This window comes from Mesoplodon densirostris, chromosome 16 (assembly GCF_025265405.1).
Source record: "Mesoplodon densirostris isolate mMesDen1 chromosome 16, mMesDen1 primary haplotype, whole genome shotgun sequence".
NCBI lineage: Eukaryota > Metazoa > Chordata > Mammalia > Artiodactyla > Ziphiidae > Mesoplodon > Mesoplodon densirostris.
Window position 1 is genome coordinate 87,283,277 of NC_082676.1, and position 25,949 is coordinate 87,309,225.

At 59.7% G+C, this 25,949-nt stretch overlaps 1 protein-coding gene across 1 annotated transcript in view; it reads left to right on the forward strand.

The window, feature by feature from the left end:
- Positions 1 to 25,949, forward strand: part of MAD1L1 (mitotic arrest deficient 1 like 1) — a 321,496-nt gene that overhangs the window by 230,459 nt on the left and 65,088 nt on the right. The window contains exon 15 of the mRNA XM_060077985.1: positions 6,061 to 6,151. Coding sequence (XP_059933968.1) covers positions 6,061 to 6,151 — 91 coding nt within the window. The remainder of the gene's footprint in view (positions 1 to 6,060; positions 6,152 to 25,949) is intronic.

Genomic DNA, 25,949 nt, shown 5'->3' on the forward strand with positions numbered 1-25,949 from the left:
GCTTTTAGGGGCATGTTCATTTAGGGTTATTGTGTCTTCTTGGTGAATAAACCGTTTTACATGTTTGTCAGTCCTCTTTTTTGGGGTGGCCACTGTCTGGTTATCTCCTCTGACGTCTCCTTTGTCCGGTATTAATATGGCCACCCCAGCACACATCCTTCCTTCCTTCCCTCCTTTCTTTCCCTTCTTTCTCGCTAGCTGTTCATTTCGGAATAATTGTTGGTTTACAGGAGGGCTGCACAGATAGTACAGAGCGTCTCATACACTGCTCACCTTTGTCTCTCGTTATCAACGTCTTCGTCTCCCTGGTGCGTCTGTCACAGTCGAGTCACAGTTAACTGGTCTGCGGCCTGCGTTCACCCGTTTGTTTACCCAGCAGCGTCCAGCCCAGGGCCCCACCTTGGTCTCAGCCGTCTCGTCCCCCCGCCTCCCCCGCTCTCTGCCAGTTTCTCGGTCTTTGTTTTCCACGACCTTGGCCGTGCCAGCATCCCCAGCCCCCGTTTGTCGGACGTGTTCTGCGACAAGGTTGACGTGTGGCTTTTGGGAAGATGCTGGGGTTTGGGGTTCGTGCCTTCTCATCGCATCAGATCGGGGGTACGTACTGTTAACAGTTCCTGCCTCACTTTCATCTCACCTTCTGTCGTCAGCAGTCAGGAGGGACCAGGACACCCTCTCAGCGCCGTGCTCAGCGGTCTCCTCGGCTCAACAGCTCCAGTTCCGCCTTCCGCAGAACCCGCCCCGCGCGGCTCAGCCACGCCCTCTGTGTGTGACCTCGTGACGCGGCCCCGCCCTCTGCTTCCCCCCCCGCCCCCACCTCCCGCACTGCACGTTCTTCCGCCCTCAGCTCTCACCACAGCCGCCCTCAGTGTCCTTGTTTCTGGCAGCCGCCTCCCGCCCCGCCCAGCCTCTGCCCAGGAGCCCGTCCATCCGCACGTTGTTTACGTGTTTGTTACAGCAGCACCTTCTCAGCGCCAGCTCAGGCCACCGTGACAGACACCACAGCCCGGGCGGCTTATACAGCACTTATTTTCTCCCAGTTCTGGAGGCCGGGAGCCTGAGATCAGGGTGTTGGCAAGTTAGGTTTCCCCTGAGGCCTCCCTCTTGGCCTCCTGACGCCTTCTCGCCAGGCCCTCACAGGGCAGAGAGCGCGAGCAGGCTCTGCTGTCTTCCTGCCAGGCGCCGACCCCACCCCGAGGGCACCCCCCGGCCTCATCTGACCCGTCGCCCTCCAGAGACCCACCTCCAAATATCACACCCGGGAGTGGGCTCCAACGTGTGAATCTGGGGGACCCAGGCGTTCAGTCTGTAGCAGGACACCCCCTCCTCGTACGAACGACTCCAGGGCTGGTGCGGTCCATCTCCCCGCGCTCGAGCCTCTGATGCAGGGGCAGGACAGGGCCGGCGATGCCTGCGGTGAGCCCGACGCTGGGGACACAGAGCAGACCGTCTGACAGAGGGGATGGCCAGGCCCATGGGGACAGAGCAGCTGCACAGCCCTGGGCAGGCGGTCGGGGGGGAGGCCAGCAGGCAGGGTGTGGGGTCTGGGACCAGAGGGCGGTCAGCCTGGGCAGGTGGCCTCCCGGACCAGGTGCTCTTTGCCCAGCTGCGCCTCTAGTTCCGCCCACTGTCCCCTCCAGCACCGGGAGCCTGACCTCTGGCACCCTGCCCCCGCTACCCTGGGTTTTAGTTCTGCAAAAACAATCATTCTTCCCTCAGAAGTTTTCCAGGGTACGTGGTATGTTCATTGCAAATGTTTTTTTAGGGAAGATAACAAACACCCCTTTCTCGCTGATTTCTCCTGACACACGCGCACGTGCACACACACGCACACGCGCCTGCTTTGATTGGCTTCGTCTTCTCTAGAAATGATCTGGGATGGCATCCAGTTTATGTAATACCCTCAGTGTTTAAAAAACTTGGAGTTAGTCAATTTCAAGACACTTAAGGCCAGACCTGATTGCTTTGAACACTTTGAAGGCAGACCAGCATTCTGAGCTTTTGAACAAACACGCACACCCACTCATTCATTCGTTCTCTCCCCCTCCCCCTCGGTGAGATAACAGTTTGCCTCAGAGGAGGACAAGGAGAAGAAAGCGCCCGTTTTTAAGATGCACAACTAGTGCTGTTGGCGTGGTTTGCTCTCCGACAGCTGGGCCGGGCTCTAGCTCGCCGCTCATTAGGAAGTCTGCTGCCACGTGCATGTGCTTATTTGAGTTTAGACCGGAGAACTTGGGTTCACAAGCCTTCAGAATCCATAATACCTTGCGGGGCTCTCGTGCAGCCTGTCCCTGAGATGCAGAGCCCTTCTCCGGAAGGGGCTTCCTGGCGGTGGCCTGGGCACTGACCACCACCTCCCCCCCAAGCTCACAGGGATGCCTCACCGAGGCCAGGTGGGTCACACCTCCGAGTCGTCCCTCTGAGAAGCACTGTCCTAGAGGGTAAGGGCATCGACCCTGGAGCCCGACTGCCAGGCTCCCTGTCCTGGGTACCGGATGGGCCGCTTCCCTGCAGTCACTTAACCTCCGTGAGCCTCAGGTTCCCCGGTGAAAACTAGGGCATGGGATGCGAGCTGTGCGGGGCACTGGCCTCACTGGGCGCCAGAGACTCTTCCTCAGTTCCCTATGATGCCCGCAGCCCTGGCCGCACCTGCGGCGCAGCGCTGCTCAGGTGCTCCTGCGAGGGACAGGGTGACCTGTCAAAGGCATGGGTGCAGCGTGTGTCTTCACAGTTGTAGGCTGCACATGTTAAGTGTACAACTGGATATATTCTCTCTCTCTCTGTCATACACACACACACACACACCCATGGAACCATCACCACACTCAAGATAGTGGGCCTGTCCTCCGCCCCCAAACATTCCGTCTTGCTCAATTATAACCCTGCCTCCCCCTTCTCCCCTCCCCCACACCCAGGCAGCTACCAGTCTGCTTTCAACCACCGGGGGTCGGTGGGCACGTCACGAAGCTGTGTGTTGTGGGAGCTGTGCAGTGTATACTCTGGCCTCTCTCTCTGAGCGTACTTGTCTTGAGACAGCGCGTGTGTGTGCCAGCGGTTTGCCCTTTCTCTCTGCTGAGCCCTATTCCCCTGTGCACATACACCGCTGTTTGCTCACGCACGCCCTTGCTGGTGGACGTCTGGTTTGCCCCACGTTATGTCTGTGGGGATGAAGCTACTCTGTGTTACACACCAAGTCCTTGTGTCCCTTCTATTCTCCCGGAGGAACGCTGCCGCGGGGGATGGCTGGTAGCTGTGTGAGTAACTCTTGAAGAAGCTGTCTTCCAGAGTGGTTGCACTGTTTCGTATTCCCGCTGCCGGTGGACGAGAGGTGTGGGTTCTCCTTGCCAGCACTTGGTGTGGTTGGTCCTCCCCATTTTAATCCTTCTGGTAGATGCGAGGTGGCGTCTCACTGTGGTTTAAGCTTTCATGTCCCTATTGACTAACGATCTTGGGCACCTTTTCACGTGCTTGTCATTGTATATCTTCTTCGGTAAAACGTTCAAACTTCTGTCCATTTTTTATTTGCTTACTTGCTTGTTGTTGAATTTGGAGGGTCCTTTATACAATCTGGATACGAGTCCTTTATCAGATATGGGCAAATCTTTTCTCCCATTCTGTAGCTTGTGTTTTCATTCTCTTCATGAAGTCTTTTTTTTTTTTTTTTGCGGTACACGGGCCTCTCACTGCTGTGGCCTCTCCTGTTGCGGAGCACAGGCTCCGGACACACAGACTCAGCGGCCATGGCTCACGGGCCCAGCCGCTCCGCGGCATGTGGGATCCTCCCGGACCGGGGCACGAACCCGTGTCCCCTGCATCGGCAGGCGGACTCTCCACCACTGCGCCACCAGGGAAGCCCCACTTGGGTGTTTTTTATGATACCATTTTATTTCCTTTTTTGGCTTTTTGGTTGTAACTCTCTGTTTTTTTTATTTTAGGGGTTGCTCTGAGGTTTCCAATATACATCTTTCCCGTGTCACCATCTACCTTCCGGTGACACTAACCCCTCTCACGCATATAATGTGTGTGTCTGTTCGGGCGGGCTTTATGCTGCTGCTGTCATATACTTTACTTAATATTTATGTCTGAAAACCCCAATATATTTTTATTAGTTTTGTTTAAATGGTCCATCTCTTTTAAAAACAGTAATTTAAATATTTCTAAAAGATTTAAATAATGTGAAAAACCATATTTCTGCCCACGTAGCTAAGATTTCCGTTGCTCCTCACGCCTTTGTGTGGCTTCTCCTTCCCTTCTGCCTGAGGATTTCCCTTGACATTTCCTGTAGAGCAGGCCTGCTGGGGATAAATTCTTTGTTTTTGTATGTCTGAGAGCATCTTTATTTTGCTTTTGTGTTTTGAAAGATATTTTCAGTGGGAATAGAATTCTATGTTGACATTTTTTCATTTATTTCTTCTAGTATTTTAAAGATTTTTCTCCTCTTTCTCACTTGCAGTGTCTCTGCTGAGGAAGCTGCTTTGTTTCTCTGTGGGTAACATTTCCTTTCTGTGGCTGCTTGTGGGATTTCTTTATCACTGGTTTTAAGCAGCCAGATCGTTTGTGCACTGGGGCTGTTTTCTTCATGTTTCTTGTGCTTGGGTTTGTGTAGCTTCTTGGGTCTGTGTCTTTATACTTTCGTCACATTTGGAACCTTCTTGCAGTTTTCTGTCCCATCCCCCACCACCACCACCACCGCAGGGACTCCAGTTACACGTAAATTCACCTTCATGAAGTTGCCCCACCGCTCAGCGATGCTCCTTCCAGTTTTAAAGATCGAGTTTCCTCTCTGTCTGCTACTGTGGATGGTTTTTATCGCTCTGTCTTCAAGTGCACTAAACTTTTGTCCTGAGGAGGCTAATCCATCATTAATATCATCCAGGCTTTTTCGTCTCAGACATCGTAGCTTCCACCTCTAGGAATTCAATTTGGTCCTGTTTATATCTTCCGTATCTGTCCTTAACTGCTGAACAGTGGAATATTAGTCCTTTATTCCAATAGCTTTTAATAACCATTTCAATGTCCTTGGATGCTGATTTAATGTCTGTGCAGTTATTCTGCACAGGTAGGTTATTCTCTTCATTGTGGGTCATATTTTCCTACTTAATGCTCGGTAATCTTTGATTGGATGGCAGACATTGTGAGTTTTAGGTTGCTGGATTCTGAACGTCTTTGTGCTTGTATAAATCTTGTTGAGCGTTTTTCAGGGATACACTTAGGTTTCTCGGGAAGAGTTTGGTCCTCTCAGATCTCGCCATTGTGATTTGCTGGGCCAGCCTGGAGCAGGTACCAGTCATTACCTCCCATTCCCGAGCCAAGACCTTCCTGAATTATCCATGAAGTGTGAGTTTTCCATTCTGGCTGGTGGAAAAGGCTCTGTTCCTCACCCTGTGTCAGTGCTGGGCACTGCTTCCTTGGCGTTTTTTAATTTTAAATCATATGAATATGGTTGCTATAAAAAAATTAAATTTAAAAAGGAAGACAAAAATAGGCGCCTTCTTACGATTAGCTGCAACCTCCCTGCATGCCTGCTTCGGCCACTGGCCTTGCTTGGCCTCTGGGCCTTCGGGGTAAGAAGAGCCTGCTTCTGCGCCTCGTCCGGGTGGTCCCCCAGCCTCCAGCCACCAGCTGGGTCCACAGCGCACGTTGGAGAGCTTCCCTGTCTTTTCGTCGTGCTTGGAGACTCTCTTCAGGTCGTTCTCTTGATTCTCGCGACCTCTCCGGTGCGTGGTCACACTTGTGGGGGTGGACTGGTGGGCACAGGACACATGCAGGCCCACCGTGCCACCTGTTAGTTCTCCTCCCTGCTCCCTTCCGGTCCTGGTCGGCGAAGGCCCCACCCCTCCCCGCGGCAGAAGCTTTTGCACCGGAATAGATGCCTTGGCTGCGCTCCCCCATCCTGGGCTTGTGTAGTTTTACAGTTTTTCCTTAATGTCATCTCTTCATGTCACATTTCTACAAACGTGTACTTGGCAACGAGCCTTTTAACCGTCTTGTAACCTTTCCCCTTTTCCTCCCCAGAGGGCGGGCCACAGTGGGGCTCCTGTCATGGGTCTGCTCTCCTTGCAGGTTGAAGGTTGAGGAGCTGGAGGGGGAGCGGAGCCGTCTGGAGGAAGAGAAGAAGGTGCTGGAGACACAGCTGGAGCGGCTCACCCTGCAGGTGAGTTTGTCCGGGGCTTGCCCTGCCCTCCTGTTTTCTCCTGGGTTTTGCCCGAGGTTCCTGCACCCCAGCCATCCCACTTTCTAGCTGACCAGACTAGACTAAACCGGGGGCCTGTTCCCCACCCAGGCACCTGGCTGGCCGAGAACACCCGTCCCAAGCCACCAGTAGGGGCGGCCTGCCCCGGGTGGCGCTGCCCCCAGCCACCCACCCCGTCTGCTTTCTTGGTCTCCGTCTCGTTTTTCCCGACCACTGGCTGCAGCGAGCCCACAGCCTGACCTCTGCGTCGCCCGTGGCGGGTGTGACAGGCCTGCCCCCCTGGGAGGAGACGCCAGCAGAGGTCCTGGGTGGTTTGGGGTTTATATCCAGGCCTGTCCGCATCTGCCTGCAGTTGTGAAGTCGGATTGCTATTTGCACTGTTTTGCTTTTGCTTTGTTTTTCATTTTTATCCTCCCGTCTAAATTGTTCCATGGCAGGAAACCTGCAGGTTAGTGATTACCCGGATTTTGGACAGGCCATTGATTTTTCTCTTGGCATCTATTAGAGGCAAATCAAATATCCTTTTTATTCCCGATTTCTGGAGATGGGAAAAGTGACAACCTTGATAAAACAAGGCGCTGTGAGCCGCAGCTGGGCCGTACTCAGCTCCAGGACCTGTCACCTTGCACCATTTTAATTGGGCCGCACTCCTGCTGGGAGAGCTGGGCTGCTGGCGGGTGAACCCCCGGCCGCCCGTCAGTGGCGCCGTGTCAGGGCAGGATGGGGAGTGTCTTTCTGGGTCCTGAGTTGAGCTCAGCCTGAGGTATCAGCGGATGGCTTCCCAGGCCTCTGATCGGGGCTCAGTGACTGCTGCCGAAATCGATGTTTCCTTTTTCCTGCTCCAGGGCTTCAAGGCCTGTCACGAGGAGCCTCGGTGGCCCTTGGTGATGGTGTCGAGGGTCAGACCCGGTGAGAGGTGCCGTGAGCACCGTCAGTGGATGTGGGGAGACAGGGCCGGCGTTGGGGGCCCCCAGCTCGAGCCTTCCTGTATGGGAGGTTCGGGCGGGTGGTGCCCGGTCCAGTCCGCGCTCCGCGGGTGGGGTCAGCGACGTCGGCCGTGTCCAGCCTCCTGGGCCCCACATGGACCTCACGCAGGGTGGGGGCCTGGCCGTACGTCCTGGAGGCGCTCACGGCCAAGGCGGCAGGTGGCATCCGTGTCAGCTTGGGGAGGGCATGGGTCAGGGTCTGCGCCCTGGTGTGGCCTGGCTCTAGGCACACAGGTTTCTGTGCGTGGAAGTGTGTGTGTGAGGGGGGTACCCGGCCGGCAGTGGCCACACGCAGCACCGAGTATGCCTGTGAGCAGCTGCCCCCGGCGTGGCCAGGAGGGTGTGGCAAGTGGGTCCTGGTTTCCAGGATCCTGGGGGAGCAGACGTTCGCATGGTGATGTGCGCGCGGCCGCCGCCTCCCTCACCCCCGGCCGGGGCTGTTCTGGAGCCACGTCCGGGGGTGTGAGGCCCCGTCCCCGCCGTGGGCGCTCGGGCGGCCCCCGCACCCGGCGCAGCCCCGCCGCACCGGTGCTCTCCACCTGCTCCGAGCCCGGGGCGTGCTGCCGCCCCTCCGACTCTGCGGTCGCCCGGATCTTGAGACGGCAGCGAGCAGAGGCTCCTGGGTGCCTGTCCCACGTCACAGCCCCTTTCCCTGTGTGGCCAGTTCCAGCTTGAGTTCCAGAAGGCTCTCGGGAGCATCCCCGCCCCGGCACAGGGCTCGTTTCAGAAAGGTCCCTGTGACGGTGGGGGCCGAGTCCTGTCTCCTGGCTCACCGTCTCAGCTACAGGTGCCGCAGGCCTCTGCTGTGTGCCAACCCCGTGCTCCGTGGGCCCTGGGTTTTCTCCTCAGGCCTCCTGTGTCTGTGCCCGCCCACACTCCTGGGAGAAGTCCTGCCGCCCCCTCTGCACTGACGAGGCGGCTTCGCTCAGAGAGGGTCAGCACTGTAGTCATGGGCACTGAGCCCCAGGGAGCAGGGCTGGCCTTTGAACCCAGGGCCGTTGTCTCCTGAGCCACCCCCCGTCCCCCGTCGCCCCTGGCCTCCACACACTCCTGACCCCTCACCTCACCGTCCTGCCCTGCACCTCTGGTGGCCCAGCCGCCATTCCCAGGTGAGCAGCCTCAGCTCCGGGACCACTGGTCTCCTCCCCCACCCCGGCCCACCCCACCGCCCTATGCGCTGCCCCTGGCCTGGGTCCGTCGTATGATGCTCTGGGGCGAGGAGAGCTGTACGCCTCCAAGGCTGAGTGGACGGGTCACCCCCGTCGCAGCGACAGTTCCTGTCTGACCGTGACGCCAGAGAGGCAGAGTTTGCCCCACCGCCGTCCAGCTTGGGCGGAGCGCCCGTGGGCAGTCCCTGCCCAGGAAGCAGGGAAACGGGCGGATTCGGCCCTGGAAGGAGGGTGCCCACCTGCCCCCTGACCCCTCAGAGCAGACAGAGGGAAACCACTGGGCGTTCCGGTCCTGGTGGAGTGGACCGGGAAGACCTCACGTCTGGCTCAGGGAGCCCCCTCCAGGTGGCGCTGAAATGGGTCTGAAGGGGACCTGGGCTCGTGGAAACCGCGGAGACGTGGGTGGTGCCCTGGGGGCACCGGCGTCCGAGTCTGTAGACCTCGGCAGGAATCCTGCCCCTCAGCTGGGTGGTCTCGGGCATGTCATGCTTTGCCACCCGAGTCCCCAGCACATCCTTTATAAAATCGGGGATGATGCGCCCACGTGGGGGTTACCAGGAGGTCAGGCCACGTCTGACCACACCGTCGTGAGGCTAAGACCTCGTCCCCTTCACCTCGGTCCCCGGGCCGTGGAGGCACCAGGAGAGGGCAGCACACCCCTCCAGGTGGCCCGGCTGCCCCCAGGCTCCGCTTCGTCTGTGCGACCGCAGAACCGCAGCTTCGTGGCCCCGGCAGAGCGGGAGGACGGGCCGAGGGGCCCAGTTAGCGTGTAGCCCCCCCGGCTGTGTGTTTATCCGCGGTGCTGCCGGCGTGATCTTTATGCAGATCTCCTCTCCTCTCTCCCCCTAGAGGAGTCTGCAAGTTGGGCTGCTTCAAGGAAGATTGATTAAAATCCACTGCAGTTTGGCTTAATTGGGAACATATGCTTGGAGAGGGAGCTCAACTAGTTAGAACTTTTTGTAATTAGTTCACAGCTGGTTGGTGAGGCAACCGCGCCGGTTACCGCTCAGAGCTGAGTGCACGCCTGCCGGCCTGTGCCCACCCAATGCCTGGCGGGGCCGGGAGGGGAGGCTGCTGGGCCCTCCGCCTGTGGTGCGTGGCCTGTCCGGGTCTTTCTGGGGGTCCTTGGCTACTCCCACCTCATCTGTCCTAAGGTAGCCAGCCGTCAGGGAGACGAGGCCCCCGTGTAGAGATAGGGAAACGGAGGCCACAGCTGGCCAGACACAGTTGGCCGTTTAGTAGAGGCAAAGTGCCCTCCGGTAAAGACTGAACTTGGGCAAACCAGCTGGGACTCTGGGCCCGAAGCAGGGGTTCTCTGTGAAACAGACTCAGGGAACACACTCCCTGTGCCCCCCCCCCGGGCCCTTCCCAGCAGTCCTGGTGGGCGTAGGGCACTGCCCGGGCGCTCCCACGCCCTCCTGCCCTCGGTCGTCCCTCTTCTTGGCGGTTGGGCACTGGGCCTGGGTGTTAGCTCTGTCCCTCCCCAGCCGTGGCCCTGGTCTCAGTCTGCTCGCCTGGACGTGGAGCTGACCCCACCCCCTGCAAGCTGTCATGGGGAACACGGTGACGTGCCCAGCACAGAAGCACGGCCACTGCCGCTGTCACCGCTCTTACCTTGATGGTGCCACACGGTTGTGCATGTTTAGCTTCTCATGGGCCACGTTGGGGCTGTCAAGGCAGTGAGCCGCCCGGCGCTCCCGGGGTGCAGTCCTGAGGGCCAGACGCGTGGCAGCTCTGGGCCTGGCAGACGCTCGCCACCCCCAGCAGTGCCCCCTCTGGTGAGGGGCGAGCTTCGCGTGGAGGGCGGTGAGGTTGGTCCCCCTGGCTCACCCTGCGTCCCGGGTGGTGGAGCCAGCACGCAAACTCAGCCCTACCGGTGCCCCCGTCGTGTTACGAACAAACACCGTCAAACATACAGCAAAGTTGGGAGAGTTTTACAGTAAACACCCACATGTCCCCCCAGGTCCTGCTGCAGACACTCTCCTGTGGCTGCTTTATGACGCAGCACCTCTCTACCCCCTTCCACCCATCAGTACTTTCTCTTTTCTTAATGCATTTTAAAGAAAATTGCAAACATCTGTACCTCTAAATGCTTCAGCATGCATGTAATTAAGCACAATTCATCTCTGGGCTTTGCGCCCCCGTCCCACTGTCCCTCGGAGGCCGGTGGGAGGAGCCCCTGCGCTGGAGCCTCCCTCCCAGTTCCCGCCCTGCCTGCTTCCGCCCCGCGGGTGGGGCTGCCCCACCGCCAGCCTGTGGCTCTGCTCAGGAAAGGGACCGGACTGCAGCCCAGTGACATTTCAGATGAGTGTCTCTTTTTTGGAAATGGAGTGGGTAGAAAATAGCCGGGTTCCCTGTGAGCGGGAAGCTTGTGGTGCCCGTGGAGCGCCCTGGGCCCGTGGGGCCTGCCCTGCTCCCGTCCCCGCGTCACCAGGCAGGAGCACTGTCTGATCACAGATTCTCCCAGCCTCTGCGTCCTTCCCTTTTCCGGAATATGCGGGGGGCGGCAGGGAGCGGCCTTCACGGCTCTTCACACCTCGTTGCCCTCGCCCCCGGGCCCCCGGCCCACTGGCCGCACCACAGATCCCCTGAGCCCCACTGGCTCCCCCACCTGCAGGTTCGCCCTGCCCAGCCGGCACCCCGGGGGCAAACTAGTCAGTCCTTGGACCTCAGTTCCCTCCCCGACCCCACCTGTTCTCACCTGCTCTCACCTGCCAGGGAGCCCTGAGCCCAAAGCAGGCCCAGCCTCTGCTTCTCGGGACCCCTCTTGCCGCTAACCAGGGCCTTGAGCATGTCCTGCCCCCGACTGGACAGGCTATTTCCTGCTGGCCTACTGCCCATGCTTCTGGAATGTTCTCTGGACGTTGCTTCCTGGAGGGGACGGAACACTGCGGGCCACGGTGCTGGGGACGCCCGGCGAGGGGGGAGCCCCAGAGGTGGTTCCTGGTGGGGTGTGTTGTGTCACTTCCAGCGAGGAAGGCTCGCTCCCTGGGACTGATGTCGCTCTGAGCACCTGCTTCCTCGGTGCCAGCTGAGCGACCAGAGGGCAGGGGTGTGGGCTGGATGGCGCCGGCGGCGGCCACAGCGTGGGCAGTACTGATGTTGCCACACACACCACCCCCTCCCGCTGGCTGTAGCTTGGTCATGGCTCCTTGCTGACTGCACACGTGGGGCACCCTGACCCGGCACCCTGCCTACGTTCTCACTTCACAGCCACGGGCACTGAGGCAGGCGTGCCATTCCCACTGGGCAGATGAAGCCCGGGTCACAGGAGCTGCTGGTCTGCCACACGGCGGGAGGTGACACGGTCACGTCCCCCAGCTCCAAAGACCCCGGCCCCTGCCCCAAGTTGCGCTCCAGCTCCCCAGCGGAGGTCCAGGCCTCCCTGCCCAGCAGCCCCCGTTCTGCCCAGAAAGCCTGGGTGGTCTGTGTGAGGACCACAGGGCCGGCAGCCTCCACCCCCACCACCCCGCCCACCATGGTGGCGGGACCAGAGCTTCGTAGAGTCAAGACCGGGCTGCCCTCCAGCCGACTTCCGTCCCCAGGCCCCACGACCTGCTCTGTCTGCCCCTGGGCCCTGCCCGTCTACGGGACCCGGCTGTGGCGTCGCGCCTCCTCTGCGCTGTAAGCTGAGCGCAGTGACCTCGCCTGGCTTCCAGCCAGTGTTCCTGGGGCACAAGGACACCCGGGCACATGTGGGCGACTGCAGGGCAGAGCACCCAGGAGGTGGGCTCCAGAGGGCACACGTCCAGGTGTGAGTTCCTGCTGCACAGACCCTGGGCCCCGGGCGGCTGCTTCACTTCCCTCCCGAGTCCCAGCTCCTTCGCGGGGAGCCCGAGGATGGAATGCCTGCCCAGGGTGGCGAGGACCGGGCCAGGCGTGCACGTGAGGCGCCTTGTCTGGTTCCTCTCACACCGTAACTTCTTCGAACTGGTGGGTGTGTTTCCCCTAATATGTATTTGTACTGCCCGCCCCCCTTTGAACTCAAGAGTCTGTTTTCAAACTGTTTCCACAGCTTGCTTTTGTCTCTCTCTGCGTTTGGGAGACTTTTCCCACTGATACGCAGTGCCCTGTTTGTGTTTAACACGGCGTGTGGCGCATCACCGTGCACCTTTGCCATGACGTATTAAACCCTGACAGTTAACGGGAACACGCTCATGAGCAAGGCTGTGGCGAGTGCCCTACACATGGTGTCTCCAGTGTGTACGAGTCTGTGTGTAGGAGAAGCTCCCAGAAGAGAGAGCGGGGTCAGTGGGTACCTGCATTTATTTCGGCAGCACCGCCGGACGGTCGTATGAGGGCCAATGGGAACTGTGTGGGACGTGTCGTAGCAGTACCTGTGAGGGTGCCGGTTTCCGTACAGCCGTCAGACTTCTAGATTTTTCTGGTCTGGTAGCTGAAATGGGGTAGCTCGGTGTAGTTTTAACCTTCAGTCTCCTTATCATAGATGAGTGAGGATTTTAAAATCTGTTTATATGTGTTAATGTCCTGGTCCATTTTTCAAATGGATTGTTGGTTCTTGTTGGTTTTCTGGAGCTCTTTGTATATTAAGGAGTTGAGTTCATTTTAAGTTGTGACTATGTTTTCCCAATTTACCATTTGTCTTTTGACTTTGTGCTGTTTTTTTACCAAGCAGAAGTTTTTGGCTTTTAAATTTATTTTTTACAGATGCATTTATTGCCTTTTCCTTTTTAGCTTCTGGGTTTTTGTTCATGTCTTTACCTTTCTCGCGTCAGGGTATAAAATAATCCTCTCATGGTTTCTTCTGGTTTTGTGGTGGTTTCATTTTTTGCACTTCAATCTGATTGATGTGGAATTTGGTTTTGATTCTTTACGAGGTGGGAAGCGTGATGCCTGCCTGTGTTTTGGACGAGGCTCTTCCTGGGGCCCCTGGACCACTGACTGAAAGCCTGTCTGTTCCTCGCTGGGGTGAGGTCTGCCCCTTCGTGCGCCAGATGCCCACGTGTCAGGTCACAGCCAGGTCTCAGTGACCTCCTGCCCCTGTGACTCTTCTTTATCAGGGTTTTCCTGGCAGCTCTTGCTCATTTTTATATGAACTTTGAAATCAGCATATCCAGCTCCCCCACCAACCAGCCTAGAGCTTGCTGGCTTTCGTGAGAAGTGAAGATGAAGGTCGGGCTTGGCCGCCTCCTGGACACACCCTCCCACAAGGACGTCGCTGTGTCTTTCTGTTTGTTGGGGTCCATGTCCCCCGCGGGAACAGCTCACAGATGTGTTCACCTGCATGTTTCCTGTCGAGTCTCCTTCTCAATGTCTTGTCTCCTTTGTTTCACCGTCAGTGGGTCTTTCCTTGAGTGTCACGCACGTGGACGGGGGTGGTCACCGCTGAGGGTCGTAACCCCCTTACAGTGCCGCGTACGCCCTGCATCCGGCTGCACTGGGCCTGGGGTCCAGGGGTCCCAGGGCCTCGCTGCCCTGGCCCGCCTTCCTCAATGTTGCATATAAAACAAGACACGTAATGAAGGAAAAAGCCCAGCCGTCCCGCCCCCCAAGGCGGCACCAGGCTGCTCCTGTTTGTTGGAGCCAAGGACTGAAAAAGCCAGTGCGCTGACGTGCGTCAGTCTGTGGAGAAATTTCCATAGGCGCTGATGGCTGTTGATTTTTTTATGCAATGAATGACATGTCCTGAATATTAAGCCCCTTCTCGTCCCGTGGGCCTCGGGGATGCCAACTTCCCACCTCCTTGCTGGGTGCCCTGGGGCCCCAGGGTGTCATCGGACCTCAGAACCCAGACTGCAGGCCCGACCCCGAATTTGCAGGCAGGTCCCACTGAGCCGCTGAATTGGGCTCTTTTCGCCCTGGGACCTCCGCCGTCTGGTCTGGCCCCGCTCCGCCACTGGCCGTACTCAACACACAAAAGGCTGGCGGCACAGCCAGCGGAGCCACCGCCGGCCTCGGGCTGCTGTCGCGTGCGGTCGCTTCAGCCTCGGCGCTCTCGGACTTGGCCGTGATACCGCTCTTCACCCCCATGTGGTCCTTGCAAAGTGTCTCGATGAGAAAGATAGAGACCCAGCCCTTTAAAAACCTGGAAATGAGGCCTGCTGGGAAAGGACGTGCAACGGTCGTCTTCACCGAGTCGAGTGTTCTTACCGCGATCGTGGAGCGTCACAGCTGCAGTGAGGGGGGTGGCAGGAGCTGGGGCGCACCCACTTCTGCCCGAGGGTCCCCTCGCTGACGTGAGCCTCGCCCTCCCTGGGCGGTGCCCTCGCACAGAGGCAGGGAGGTCCTTGCAGACGGAGGACAGCGCAGCCCCCAGAGCTCCACTCAGCCGTGTGCAGCTGGGCAGCCCAGCATTGGGACAGCTCTGCCTGGAGACGCCCTCGGTCTGTGCCAGATGGAGGCCCAGAGCCCTGCAGGGCAGTGCCAGGAGCAGACTGTCCTCCTGACTCTGGGCCCAGCGCTTCTCCTGCTACACCCAGCTGTTCTCACAGGTTCCGTTCCATTCAAGGAGTTTCCGTGAAGAGGACTGGGACGGGAGACACAGAACGTGCTCAAGCTCTGGGTTCTTTCTCTTCCTGATTGTCCCCAAAGTTGCAGGACACGGGCCCTGCCCCGCACGCCAGGTGTCGGCCCGTGGAGCGTTCGACTTGCATGTGCCCCTTTAACAGCCCGTTACCCGCTTCTGAAGAGCCAGCACCCCGGATTTGCGTCCCAAACTGCTCCTGTCCCCTCGACACCGGATGGGGATCTGAAGTCCGTCATTGGGTCCCCTCTGGCCCACGTCCTCCTGCCATGAGGGGGCCCACTCTCCTGTTCCTGCCGGCTTTGCCCCAACACCTCAGAGGGGCTGTGTCACCGGTCCCTGTGTAGATGCGCTAGGTATCAGCCTGGGGGTGGGCCATCACCTGGCCCCTCTCCAGGGGTTCATCTGCACTCCCTGTGCCACCTCCCTGACCGTCTTCCGTGATCACATCTATTTGGACAAGATCCCACTGTTGCACAAAGAATTCCTGGCAGGTGATACCATGATGCCTGCCAGAAACAGATCCCAGACGTTCTGACCGTTGGGGCTGATGTTGTAAGTGAAGTTGGGCTTCCTGGCAGCCCTAACAAGAAGGGAAGTCTGGCCAATTACCAGTCGCTCTTGTAGCAGGAGGTTTTGTGGAGGGGGTTTGTGGACAAACACTAGACCCTGAAGGCACTGTCTCAGACGGGCCTGCACAGTGTGCCTCCACAGGTACCGTAACTGAATCATGCAAGCGGCTTTGTTCACCATGTGATCCAGCAATTCTGCTTCTGGGCACGTGCCCCGAGGAGCTGAAAACAGGGTGACAAGCGGATGTTTGCACACCCATGTCACAGCAGCCAAAAAGTGGATGCCACCCAAGTGTCCATCGATGGGTGAGTGGAGAAACAAAACGTGGTCCATCCACACAATGGAATATCACTCAGCCCTAAAGAGGAAGGAAACTCTGACACCTGCTACCACATGGATGGACCTGGAAGACATTATACTCAGTGAAATAAGCCAGACACAGAAGGACAGATGCTGTGTGATTCCACTTCTGTGAGGTCCCCCCGGAGGAGCCAGGGTCACAGAGATGGAAAGTAGGGGGTGGGTGCCAGGGGCTGGGGGAGGGGGAGGGGAGTTAGTGTGTAATGGGGGCAGAGCCTCAGTTTGGGACGATGGAAAGTTCTGTGGACGGACGGCGGTGACGGCTCCACAACAGTGTGAAAGTACTTAGTGCTGAACAACACATTTAAAAATGATTAAGATGGCAAGTTTTATTTTACCACAATTCAGAAAAAACATCTTTTTTCAGGCTTTGTTTAACAACTTCTGATATAACTCAGAGGCCTGGCAGGAGAAACACAGTGCCCGCGTCCATGGCAAGGGCGCAGGTGCCAGGGCTGCTCGGCCCTCTGTCTGCCCTCACTGGCCAGGTGCTCGCCCTTCACCAGCTGGTCCTGCAGCTGCCGGTCTGACCCACGAGGCCCCCCGCTGCCAGCTCCTGTGGCTCAGGGTGGATTTAGGGTGCCCACTGTCGTTTGCCGTCTGTAGTAGGGAGATTGTGACGGAGCTTCTGCTCACCCGCCCATCTGAGCAGGGACACGGGTCACTCGGCCAGTAGGCTCAGAGGACGTTGCTCTGGAATGGCGGGGTTGGGGCGGGGCCAGAAGCAGTGGCTTCCAGACTGGCCAAACGTAGGAGGAAGGCGTGGTCCTCCTCCTTCCCCTCCTCTTCCTCCCAAGGGGTGTGGCCCCGGGTGCCCAGGCGGTGGCTGCTGTCAGGGCCTTGCTCACAGCCCGGATGTGACGGCAGCTTAGGGAGAGGCTCAGCCTGTGGTCAGGAGCAGTGGGGGGCCCTGTTAGCCGGGGAGCAGCTTGGCCAGCTGAACCAGGCCCCTCCCCAGCCACACTGTCAGTGGCTGCCCCTCCACACTCAGCCACATCTGCTGCCCCCCAGCCCAGAGTCTTGCCAAAGCCACCACCAGAGCACCCACCTTGCTGGGCCTGCAGGGTGGCCCCATGGCGGCAGCAGGGGGTGGGCGATGGGGCGGGGGGCCCTGGGAGGGATGGGGCCACCAAAGCTGGGCTCCGGCCTAAATGGCCGCCGTCGCGCCCTCCTGACGATGAGAATTATTTTCATTCCTTCTCTGCAGGCTGTTTACAAGCCTCTCTCACAATCGATCCCCTGCTGAAGGGCTCCGGGTGGGACTCAGCAGGTGATGACTGTCCTGTAATTGGGCTCTGCTAACAGTTCCCTGTCTGCTGATTAGAGCCCGAGGTCGGGAGCGTTCGTGGACGAGTGTGGGCAGCACGGTGGCCTCACCTGGCTTGGGACAGGGTGGCAGATGGGCTGCCGGACCCTCCGGGGGGCCCTGCTCGCTCTCCTCGCTTTTCCCGCCGTTCCCCCCACCTGCGCGGTGAGACTGGTGGAGCCCTCAGCTCTTTTTTTTTTTTTTTTTTTTTTTTGCGGTATGCGGGCCTCTCACTGTTGTGGCCTCCCCCGCTGCGGAGCACAGGCTCCGGACGCGCAGGCTCAGCGGCCATGGCTCACGGGCCCAGCCGCTCCGCGGCATATGGAATCCTCCCAGACCGGGGCACGAACCCGTATCCCCTGCATCGGCAGGCGGACTCTCAACCACTTGCGCCACCAGGGAGGCCCAAGCCCTCAGCTCTTGACAGACGTCCCGGGAACTCGCCGAGTCCCGCGCCCTGGAGTTGATGGGCCGGGGTCTGGCTCAAGTTGGCAGGACAGAGGGTCTCCGGGTCCCTGTGTCTGCCACCCAGGGCCTGGCTCGGGCTCGGGTGTCTGCCTGGCAGGTGGGACCTTGTTGCATCCATGCAGAAGTGGCCTGGCGGTCTCTGCCGTCCCCTCCCAGGTAGGGGGCACCAACCAGCCGCTGGGCAGTGCCATCTTCCGTCCACCTGTCCCTCTGCCTCCGCCCCTGCTCCCGGCCCGTGTGCTGCAGCCTCGGGCAGGGTGTCGTCCCCGCTCCTCCTTCCTGAGGGGTCAGCTTTGCACTGGTGGTTCCTTGTGGCTGTCCTCTGAGGTCTCCAGAAGGCCTGGGTCCTCGGACACGTGGCGTTCTGGGCTGCCTCTGGAGGGTGTGAGAGGTGCCCGTCAGGATATAGCCCAGAGTTTACTCCATGGTCATCGTGGGTGACAGTCACACACCCAGCGAAGTTGCGTGTAGTTTACAGCTGTCTTCACATCCACCGACCGTTTGATCTTTCCAAACTTGGGAAGGTGAGCAGTAGTGTCCCTATTTTATAGATGAGCAAATTGAGTCTCAGAGAGAGGGAACGGCTTGGTCAAGTCTCAGAACTAGCACAGGATTATCCGTGTTGTGGGCAACGGAATGCCAGCCGCAAGGACCACACGCTGGGCCACCTCCTGGGGGCATCTTCCTGGAGCCTCAAGGAGAGACAGAGTGGGAGCCAGGCCAGGCTCTGGGGTCAGGGCTGAGGAAGGTCTCGGCCTCTGTGGCCCGCCCCGCCCCGCCATCCCAGGATGGTGGCATTTTTCCTTTTTCCAGGATCCATGGGGTCTGGCCCAAGCCACCTGGCTCATGTGGGAGCAGAGATGGATGTGCAGCCCCACTTGGGGACGTGACGTCGCGCGGCTCCACTCACCTCTCGGTATTTCTCTGTCACTGTGGCGGCACTGGCTGCCGGATGTCACCTGCCATCCGAGCAGTCTGGGAGTGTTGAGGTTACCCCAGAGCAACCCCAGCCTCAGCCGGCTAGACCCGTCCTACCCCTCTTGGTGGTTGGCAGTGCCGTGGGCAGCCTGCTCCAGCTGCCGGAGGCCCCGGGGCTCTCCCTGCCTGTCCCCCCCGCCCCCGTCTTTGGAAACATCACACTCCAGCAGAGCTCCTGGCCAGGACCTAAGAGTCTAGGACGGGCCCCAAGATTCCTCACTGGTGTGGATTCCTTCCAGGCGTTCCACCGAGGGGGCTGCTGGCCACAGGGGGACAAGCAGTGGGCCTGGCTGGGTGAGGCCCTCCCCGGGCCCCACTGTTCCTGGGCGGGGGACAGTGGCAGCAGCCACAGGACACACCCTGCCAAGCTCACTTGTGTGTCCAGGGCCCACGTGGCGCCTCACGGCTGACGATAGATAAACTTGCCCTGCCGTGCTGGGGAGACGGTCGCCCGGAGGGTGGTGTGAGAAGGGTCTCCCACGTGTGCTGGCCTGGCAGGCACGGCTCCCCACAGTGCCACCCTTCCTGGAGCTGCCTGGAGAGCCCCAGCACACACTGCCGGTTTGGGGACTGGCAGGGCCCGGCAGTGCCCCCTCCCCAAGCCCAGCCTCGGCGGCGGCTGCAGTGGCCGGTCCCCCGGGGCTGGGCAGCATGAGCATCCTCAGGAACCTTCGCAGCCCTTCCTAGACCCTCACAGCCCGTGCGTGTTTGTTCGTGAGGGGCCTTGGCCACAGGAGTGCCAGGTGCCCAGCTCCTGAATGAGGCCTCTGTGGTGGGGGACGAGGGGACACGAAGGGCGTGGGGGGTGCAGGGCGTCGGCCCACGTGGTCACTGGCCCACGGCAGGAGGCTCGCGGAGAGCCTGGGGTGAGAGGGCAGTCCCCAGGGGCCAGCCCCCATCACCCCTCCCTTGTGGCCCTCCCGCCTCCAGCCCTGGGCCCCTCCCCTCTTCACCCCTCCCGTGACTGGTCCAGGGCGGCCGCGTGGGCCTCGGTTTCTCGGTCTTGGTGCTGGGGGTCTTGGGGAGGTCTAGCCTGCACTGTCACGTGGCGCCCCCGCCGATCCCCAGGCTCTCCACCCGCGGTGAGCACACCGTCTGGGCAGGCCGGGCCGGCCCTGTGCCCCCGGCTTCAGAGCCGGAGAGCGTCCCTGTGAGCCACCGAGCACCGAGCCACCCCGGCCCATGGGGTGCGTAGGACGCAAGGCCGGTGCCTGAGGGACCTGCCCAAGTTCGCGGAGCCCTGGGCCTCGCGGAGGCGGGTGTGCAGGCTGGGGTGAGGCGGGGCCGGCGAGGGCTGTGCCCCCCCATCTGTGAGGTCAGGCCGGCCCTGCCCCTCCGACCCAGCGGGACCCCCGAAGCTCCCCTGCTTTTCTCCCTGAGCTGTCTTCCTTCAGCTGGGAGAGATGTTGATTTAGTTTTGAGGCCAGGAGATTTGTAAATACGCATGAGGCTCGGTGACGGTCTGACTGGACTTTTTGACTCTCCGTGGGCCTCTGTCTCCTGTTAGCAGGGTCTCTTACTGTTCGTGGCAGGTCCGCCCTCCCGGCAGCCCTTCGCCGGCCCGGGGCGGCCGCTGTCCATCCACAGGGCACACGGGCTCCCGGGGGGGTCTGACCTCCGTCCAGGTCTCCCAGGTGCTAGGCTTGGAAGGTCCTTACAGATCAAGTTCACGGCCCTCACGCTTCAGCAGATGGAAACTGAGGCCCAGGAAGACAAGAGGCCCGGGCCGCCAGCAGGTTAGGGGCAGGACTTGAACACAGACAGGAGCGAAGCAGATGCCAGAGGACTCAGCCGTGGCCTGGACGCAGGGGGACGTGGCTGTTCGTCTGAGCTTGCGCGGAACCTGAGCCCGAGAAGAAGCCCCCCTCGCCCGTGAGCGGAGGGCCGCGGGCCGGCTGCGGCCCCAGGGAGGAGCATTGCCGCACGTACTGCTGTGCCTTGGGCGTGCGGGTTGCGGGGCCCAGGCCCTCGTGCGGGCTCCCCGAGGACTGGCTCAGCTGGAGCGTGCGCAGGGGGAGCTGGACCGCGGGGGGCCATTCCTCCGCAGTCACAGACGGGGACGTCTCTCCGCCCCCTCGGCCAGTGGGACGTTTTTGTTTAGCCAGTAATTGCACCCACACATCAAAGGGAGATTCAAAACTTTCCCTTTTGAGATTCTCGTCAGAGTCTCAACAGTTTCCTCAGCTGCAAATCAAACAAGGCAACAAATTTTTAGCAGAAGATTATAGCCATTTTTCCCCTTTCTTCCTCAAAGCTGTCACGCAGCAGCAGATTTCAGCAAATTTGTTCGTGCTCTTCCGTCTGCTTCAGCGGCGCCTGCCCCCCGACACACCCTTCACGGCGCCGTGAACCCCCTGTGCCCACGGCCCTGCGTGCCCGGGATGACCGCCGGCACCCCTTCCCCGGACCCAGGGAGCGGGAGGCCCTGGCCAGCCAGCCCCGTGACTCCCCTGTGCTGGTCACCAGCTGGGCCTCTGGTTTTGCAGCCACAGGACGCTATGCAGTCATAAATGTCACCCACTCCTGCCAACGTTTACTTGACATGCAGCCCTAACCTCTAGGGGAGACAGGTGACAGGACAGGGTTTAAAGCGTCCTGAGCTGGTGGGCGCTGTGGACACACGGAGCAGGGAGGGGGCGTGCTGGGGGCTCTGCATTGCTGCGGCCGTGTCGCCGCCACCTCCTCTCAGTGGGTCCTCACGGGGCACTGGGGTCCCCTCACTAGTCTGGGGGGCGGGACAAAGCCCTGTCCTCACGGAGCCCCCGCCTCACTGGCTGCAGGCACCATGCCACCCTCCTCTCCAAGGAAGGAAGGAGGGAGGGACGAGGGGAGGAAGGAGTGGCCGGGGAGGGCTTCCTTGCTCCGGGAGGGGCGGCGCAGAGAGCAGAGCCCCCGGTGGGCTGGACCTCGACCCCCTCTCACGCAGCCCGGCCACATGGTCCTGTGGGCTCCTGACCCCTGGCAGCCTCATCGGGCCTGTGTGAGGGAGGATGGGGTCTGGGTAGCCTCCTTGCACCCCGAGGTGCCCATGTCCAGTCCAGCTGGGCCATGGGGACTGGTCCACCCCGGCACCGGGGAACAGCATCTGGCCCCATGGTCTGTACTGCTTCTCCATTCCAGGCCCGTCAGACCCCCCGGGGGAACCAGCCGGCCTCAGGCCCCCTCATCTGACGAAAGGGACTCTTCAGCCTTGGCTTCCTGAGCACCGAGTGCAAGGTTCCAGGTGGCAGGGTCTGTGGCAAACCCCAGCCCCTCAGGGCTGTCGCAGCCCAGCCAGGAGGCGCCTCTGGAAGGCCCCGCTGGAAGTCCAGGCTGGCCCCAGGCGACACAGGCCTGAGTCAGCTAGGCTGGCCGGGCTCCAGCCAGGCCGTTTTAGGGAGGGCAGCTGGTCAGAGCCAGGTGCCAAGACCTGCCCTGAGGACGGTGGTCTTGATAGCGAGTAGGGTCTTGGTGTGGAATCCCAGGCCACAGCGGGGCCGCGCAGGAGCCCTTGCGCTGGAGGGGGTGTGAGAGCCGAAGCCAGGAAGCCGGGATCGCCGTGGGGGCGTGGAGACACGTGGCGGGCAGCGCCTGTGCCGCAGCGGTGAGGCTGGCCCGCCCAGCATGCGCTTCCTGCGGAGCCAAGCGCCTCTCTCCCGCTGCAGGCTGGGGCGGCGTGTGGAGGGAAGCCTGGAGCCGCACCAGACTCTCGGTAGCAGATGGAGCGTCCACACACGTTCTACTGTTTGTTTTCCCTATTTTCTTTCATTTCTCTTTTTTAAAAACAGCTTTATTGAGATACAATTTACATATCACAGAACTCACCTTTTTGAAGCGCACAGTTCAGTGGTTTTTCATACTTCCACAGATAATGAGCAACCATCAGTGCACAACTTCAGAACATTTTTATCATCGCGAAAAGAAACCCTGTTCCCTGTAGCTGTCACCCCACCCTCCCCTATCCCCACTCCAGCCTTAAGCAACCACCAGTCTGCTTTCAGTTTCTGTAGATTTCCTCATTCTGGACGTTTCACATGAATGGAGTCACATATGTGGTCTTTTGTGACTGGCTTCTTTCGCTGAGCGCAGTGTTTTCAAAGATCATTTGTGTTGAAGTAGGTGTCGGTGTTTCATTCCTTTTTATGGCTGGATAATACTCCGTCGTGCGAATGGTCCACACTGTGTCAGGGCATTTGTCAGCTCCTGGACGCTTGAGCAGTTATCATGACTGATGCTGCTTTGAACGTGTGTGCAAGTCTCTTGTGTGGACGTGTGTTTTTATTCTCGGGGGCGTACCTGGGCGTAGAACTGCTGGTCACGTGGTAACGGTATTTAATTGTCTGAGGAGCTGTTTCCCGCAAAGGCCTCCCGTCTTCCATTCCCGGCAGCAGCAGGAGGACAGTTTCTCGCTGCCTCGCTGAGGCTGTCTGGCTTTGTCACTCTAGCCACCTTGGTGGGTGCGGAGTGATGTCTCGTTGTGATTTTTTTCTCCGTCCCCCCGCTTACTAATGACAGGGACACTGAGCGTCTTTTTATGTGCTTATTGGCCATTTGTATGTCTTCCTTGGAGAAAGATTTATTCAGATGCTTTGCCTGTTTTTACGTAAGTTTGTTTTGGTTTTGTTTTTTTTTCTGTTGTTGTTGCTTAGTTGTAAGAGTTCTTCATATGTTCTGGATACAAGTCTCTTATCAGATAAGTGACTTGCAGATATTTTCTCACACTCTGTGGGTTGTCTTTTCACTTTCTGGATGATGTATGCTTTGAAGCACGACAGTTTTTCATTCTGAGGAAGTCCAGTTTGTCTACTTTTTCTTTTGTTCCTTGTTTCTAGTGTCACATTGAAGAATCCAAGACCAAATCCAGTGTCGTGAAGCATCGTGCTTGTATCTTCTTCCACGTGTTTTATGGTGCTGGCTCTTAGTTTAGGGTTTTTTATCCATTTTGAGGTCATTTTCGTGTGTGGTGTGAGGTTAGGATCTGGGTTGACGCTCTTGCATGCGGGTGTCCCATTAGTTGTCCAGCACCTTTTCCTGGTGGGTGGCCTTGGAACCCGTGTTGAGCATTGGCCAACTGTAGAGGCAGGGGCTCTTCTGGACACTCAACCTGTCCCTGTGCCGGCTCCGCTGTCTTGGCCGCCATCGCCTGGTAGTAAGTTTGAGGGTCAGAGTGTGAGTCCCAGGGGCCGTGGACACTCTCACTCCCTGGGCAGAATGGCGTTAGCAGACCCCGTGCAGCTGTCCTGTCTCTGTCATGACCCGGGCTTGAGGCTGAGTCACAGAGGCCTGGGCCTGGGGGCTGCCACCCCCTTGGTGGGACCCTGGGGCCCCCGGGTCGGGGGTTGGGGCTCCGTCTCGCTCCTCGGGAGATTCCTTCAGTTACCTGCTACCTTGTTACAAACATCCCACAACTTAGTGGCTTAAAGCAGCTGGCATCCTGTTTCTCGCGAGTGTCTGTCTGGTGGCTCTGCCGCTCTCTCCCGGGCTCTCGAACTACTTCCAGCAGGTGGACCTGCTGGGCTAACCCCCCCCACCTCCCGGGCTGGAGGCCCCAGGCCTCCCTCCCTGCGGCCTGCATCCCAGGGTGGCTCCATGGCACCTTCGCCTGCAGGCTTGGGCCTCATGCCCCCCTTGGCCTGGAGACAGGGCGAGCAGGGCCTTCGCAGGGGGCATTCTGGGGGCTGTGGGTCTGATAACTCTGGGGCAGGAGCAGAGGCCCCGACCTTCCGGCGCCGGACGCTCACGTGGGCACCTGCAGGGTTCGCAGGCTTGTCCCTTCCCCCAGTTCGTCAGAGCTGCGAGCATCTCCCCCGTCTGGTTTGGTTTGGTTTGGTTTGGTTTGGCTTGGTTTGGCTTGGTTTGGTTAAGCCCTGCTGGTTCTCCCTTTGATCCTTAAATCCTCTCACCCACCGCAGTGTTTGCTTTCCTTCATTCCCATCAAGGGGAAGCTGGTGGTCAGAAACCGTGTGCTGTGGGGCGGGCAGGTGGCACCACTTCCTGCCCGCGGGGCATCCTGCCCCCGACCCTGATGTCCCGGCACCGTCTTCCCTGATTCTCCCCACACCTGCTGGGCAGGATGACCCCGAGGCTCGACAGGTCCAGCGTCTCGGCCAAGGGTCACTGGTGACCTTGGGGTCAGGCTCTGTGCCCAGCTCCCTGCCCGGGCCCTCCTGGGGCGTCAGCAGGTGAGTCCTGGGGAGGCAGGGAGGTGGGCGTGAAGCCAGTGGTCAGCATGGCCAGACTGGGAGAGCCTGTGGCCTGGGGGGAAGGCGGGACCCTTGAATATCTGAGGTAAAGGAGAGGGGTGGAGCCCGGTGGATTCAGCCTGCCAGCCTGTTTTTGCTTTGCACGTTTAAAGGGTTGAAGACAAATGAGGAAGAGCAGCATTAGGGACACGGGAGGGGGCCGGGAGGGGGCCGTGCAGGGCGGGGCTGTGTGTCCAGGGTGCCCGGAGCTCCCTCCTTCCTTCCCCCTCCCCCTTCCTTCCCCCCCTTCCCCCCTCCTTCCCCCCTCCCCCTTCCTTCCCCCTCCCTCCTTCCTTCCCCCCTCCCTCCTTCCCTCCCTCCCCCTCCTTCCCCCTCCCTCCTTCCTTCCCCCCTCCCTCCTTCCCTCCCTCCCCCCTCTTCCCCCTCCATCCTTCCTTCCCTCCTCCCCCCTTCCTTCCCCCCTCCCTCCTTCCTTCCCCATCAGCTAACCTGCTAGGACAGAGATGGTGTGACTGGCACCACCTGACGCATGTGCTCTCCGGCCCTTTGCAGAACACATCTGCCCTCGTCCTCTCCCTGTACCCTCCTGACCCCAGACCCACGGGGCACATGAGCTCCCGCAGCAGCTGGCCCGCCTCCCGTCTGCTGCGGGGCCCTCTGCCAGGGTGCACAGGGCAGATGGATTCCATACGCCTGGCTGTGTCTCCCAGAGTGTTAGAATTGGATGAAATAACGATCCCTTCCAACCCTGACAGCCTGTGATTCACTCAGAGTTCCAGGATGTCTCTTTATCCTTCGAGGTTTTTACAAGGTTCTCAGAAGCCTGTGAGGCACCGGCTGCCAGCCCTCTGCCTTCCGCCAGGCTCTCTCCCCCTCTCCCGCCCTCTCTCTGCCTGTGGCAGGGAGGGGGTGTCTCCATGCTCCCCTCCCTCCCTTTTGGGGTCACTTTCGTGGGCTCCGAGCTGGTGGCTGGCTGAGGGCTGGCCGGCGGTGGCCACGCAGCTTAGCTCCCGCGCTGGGACTGTTCCGCTGCATGAAGTGTCCGCCCCTGGCCTCCCTCCCGGGGATTTGACGACCTGAGTGAAGGGTGCCATGTCTGCTGTTCCCCTTGGAAGAGCGAGCTGCGGGCAGAAGTCACAGGTGGGAGGTTGGGTCGTCCAGGAAGGAATCTCAGTGTCCGGGCAGGAGGGAGATGCCCACTCAGCTGGCCCAGCGTCCCTTGTGAGAGGCGGGCGGGCCCGGGCCTGGGCCAG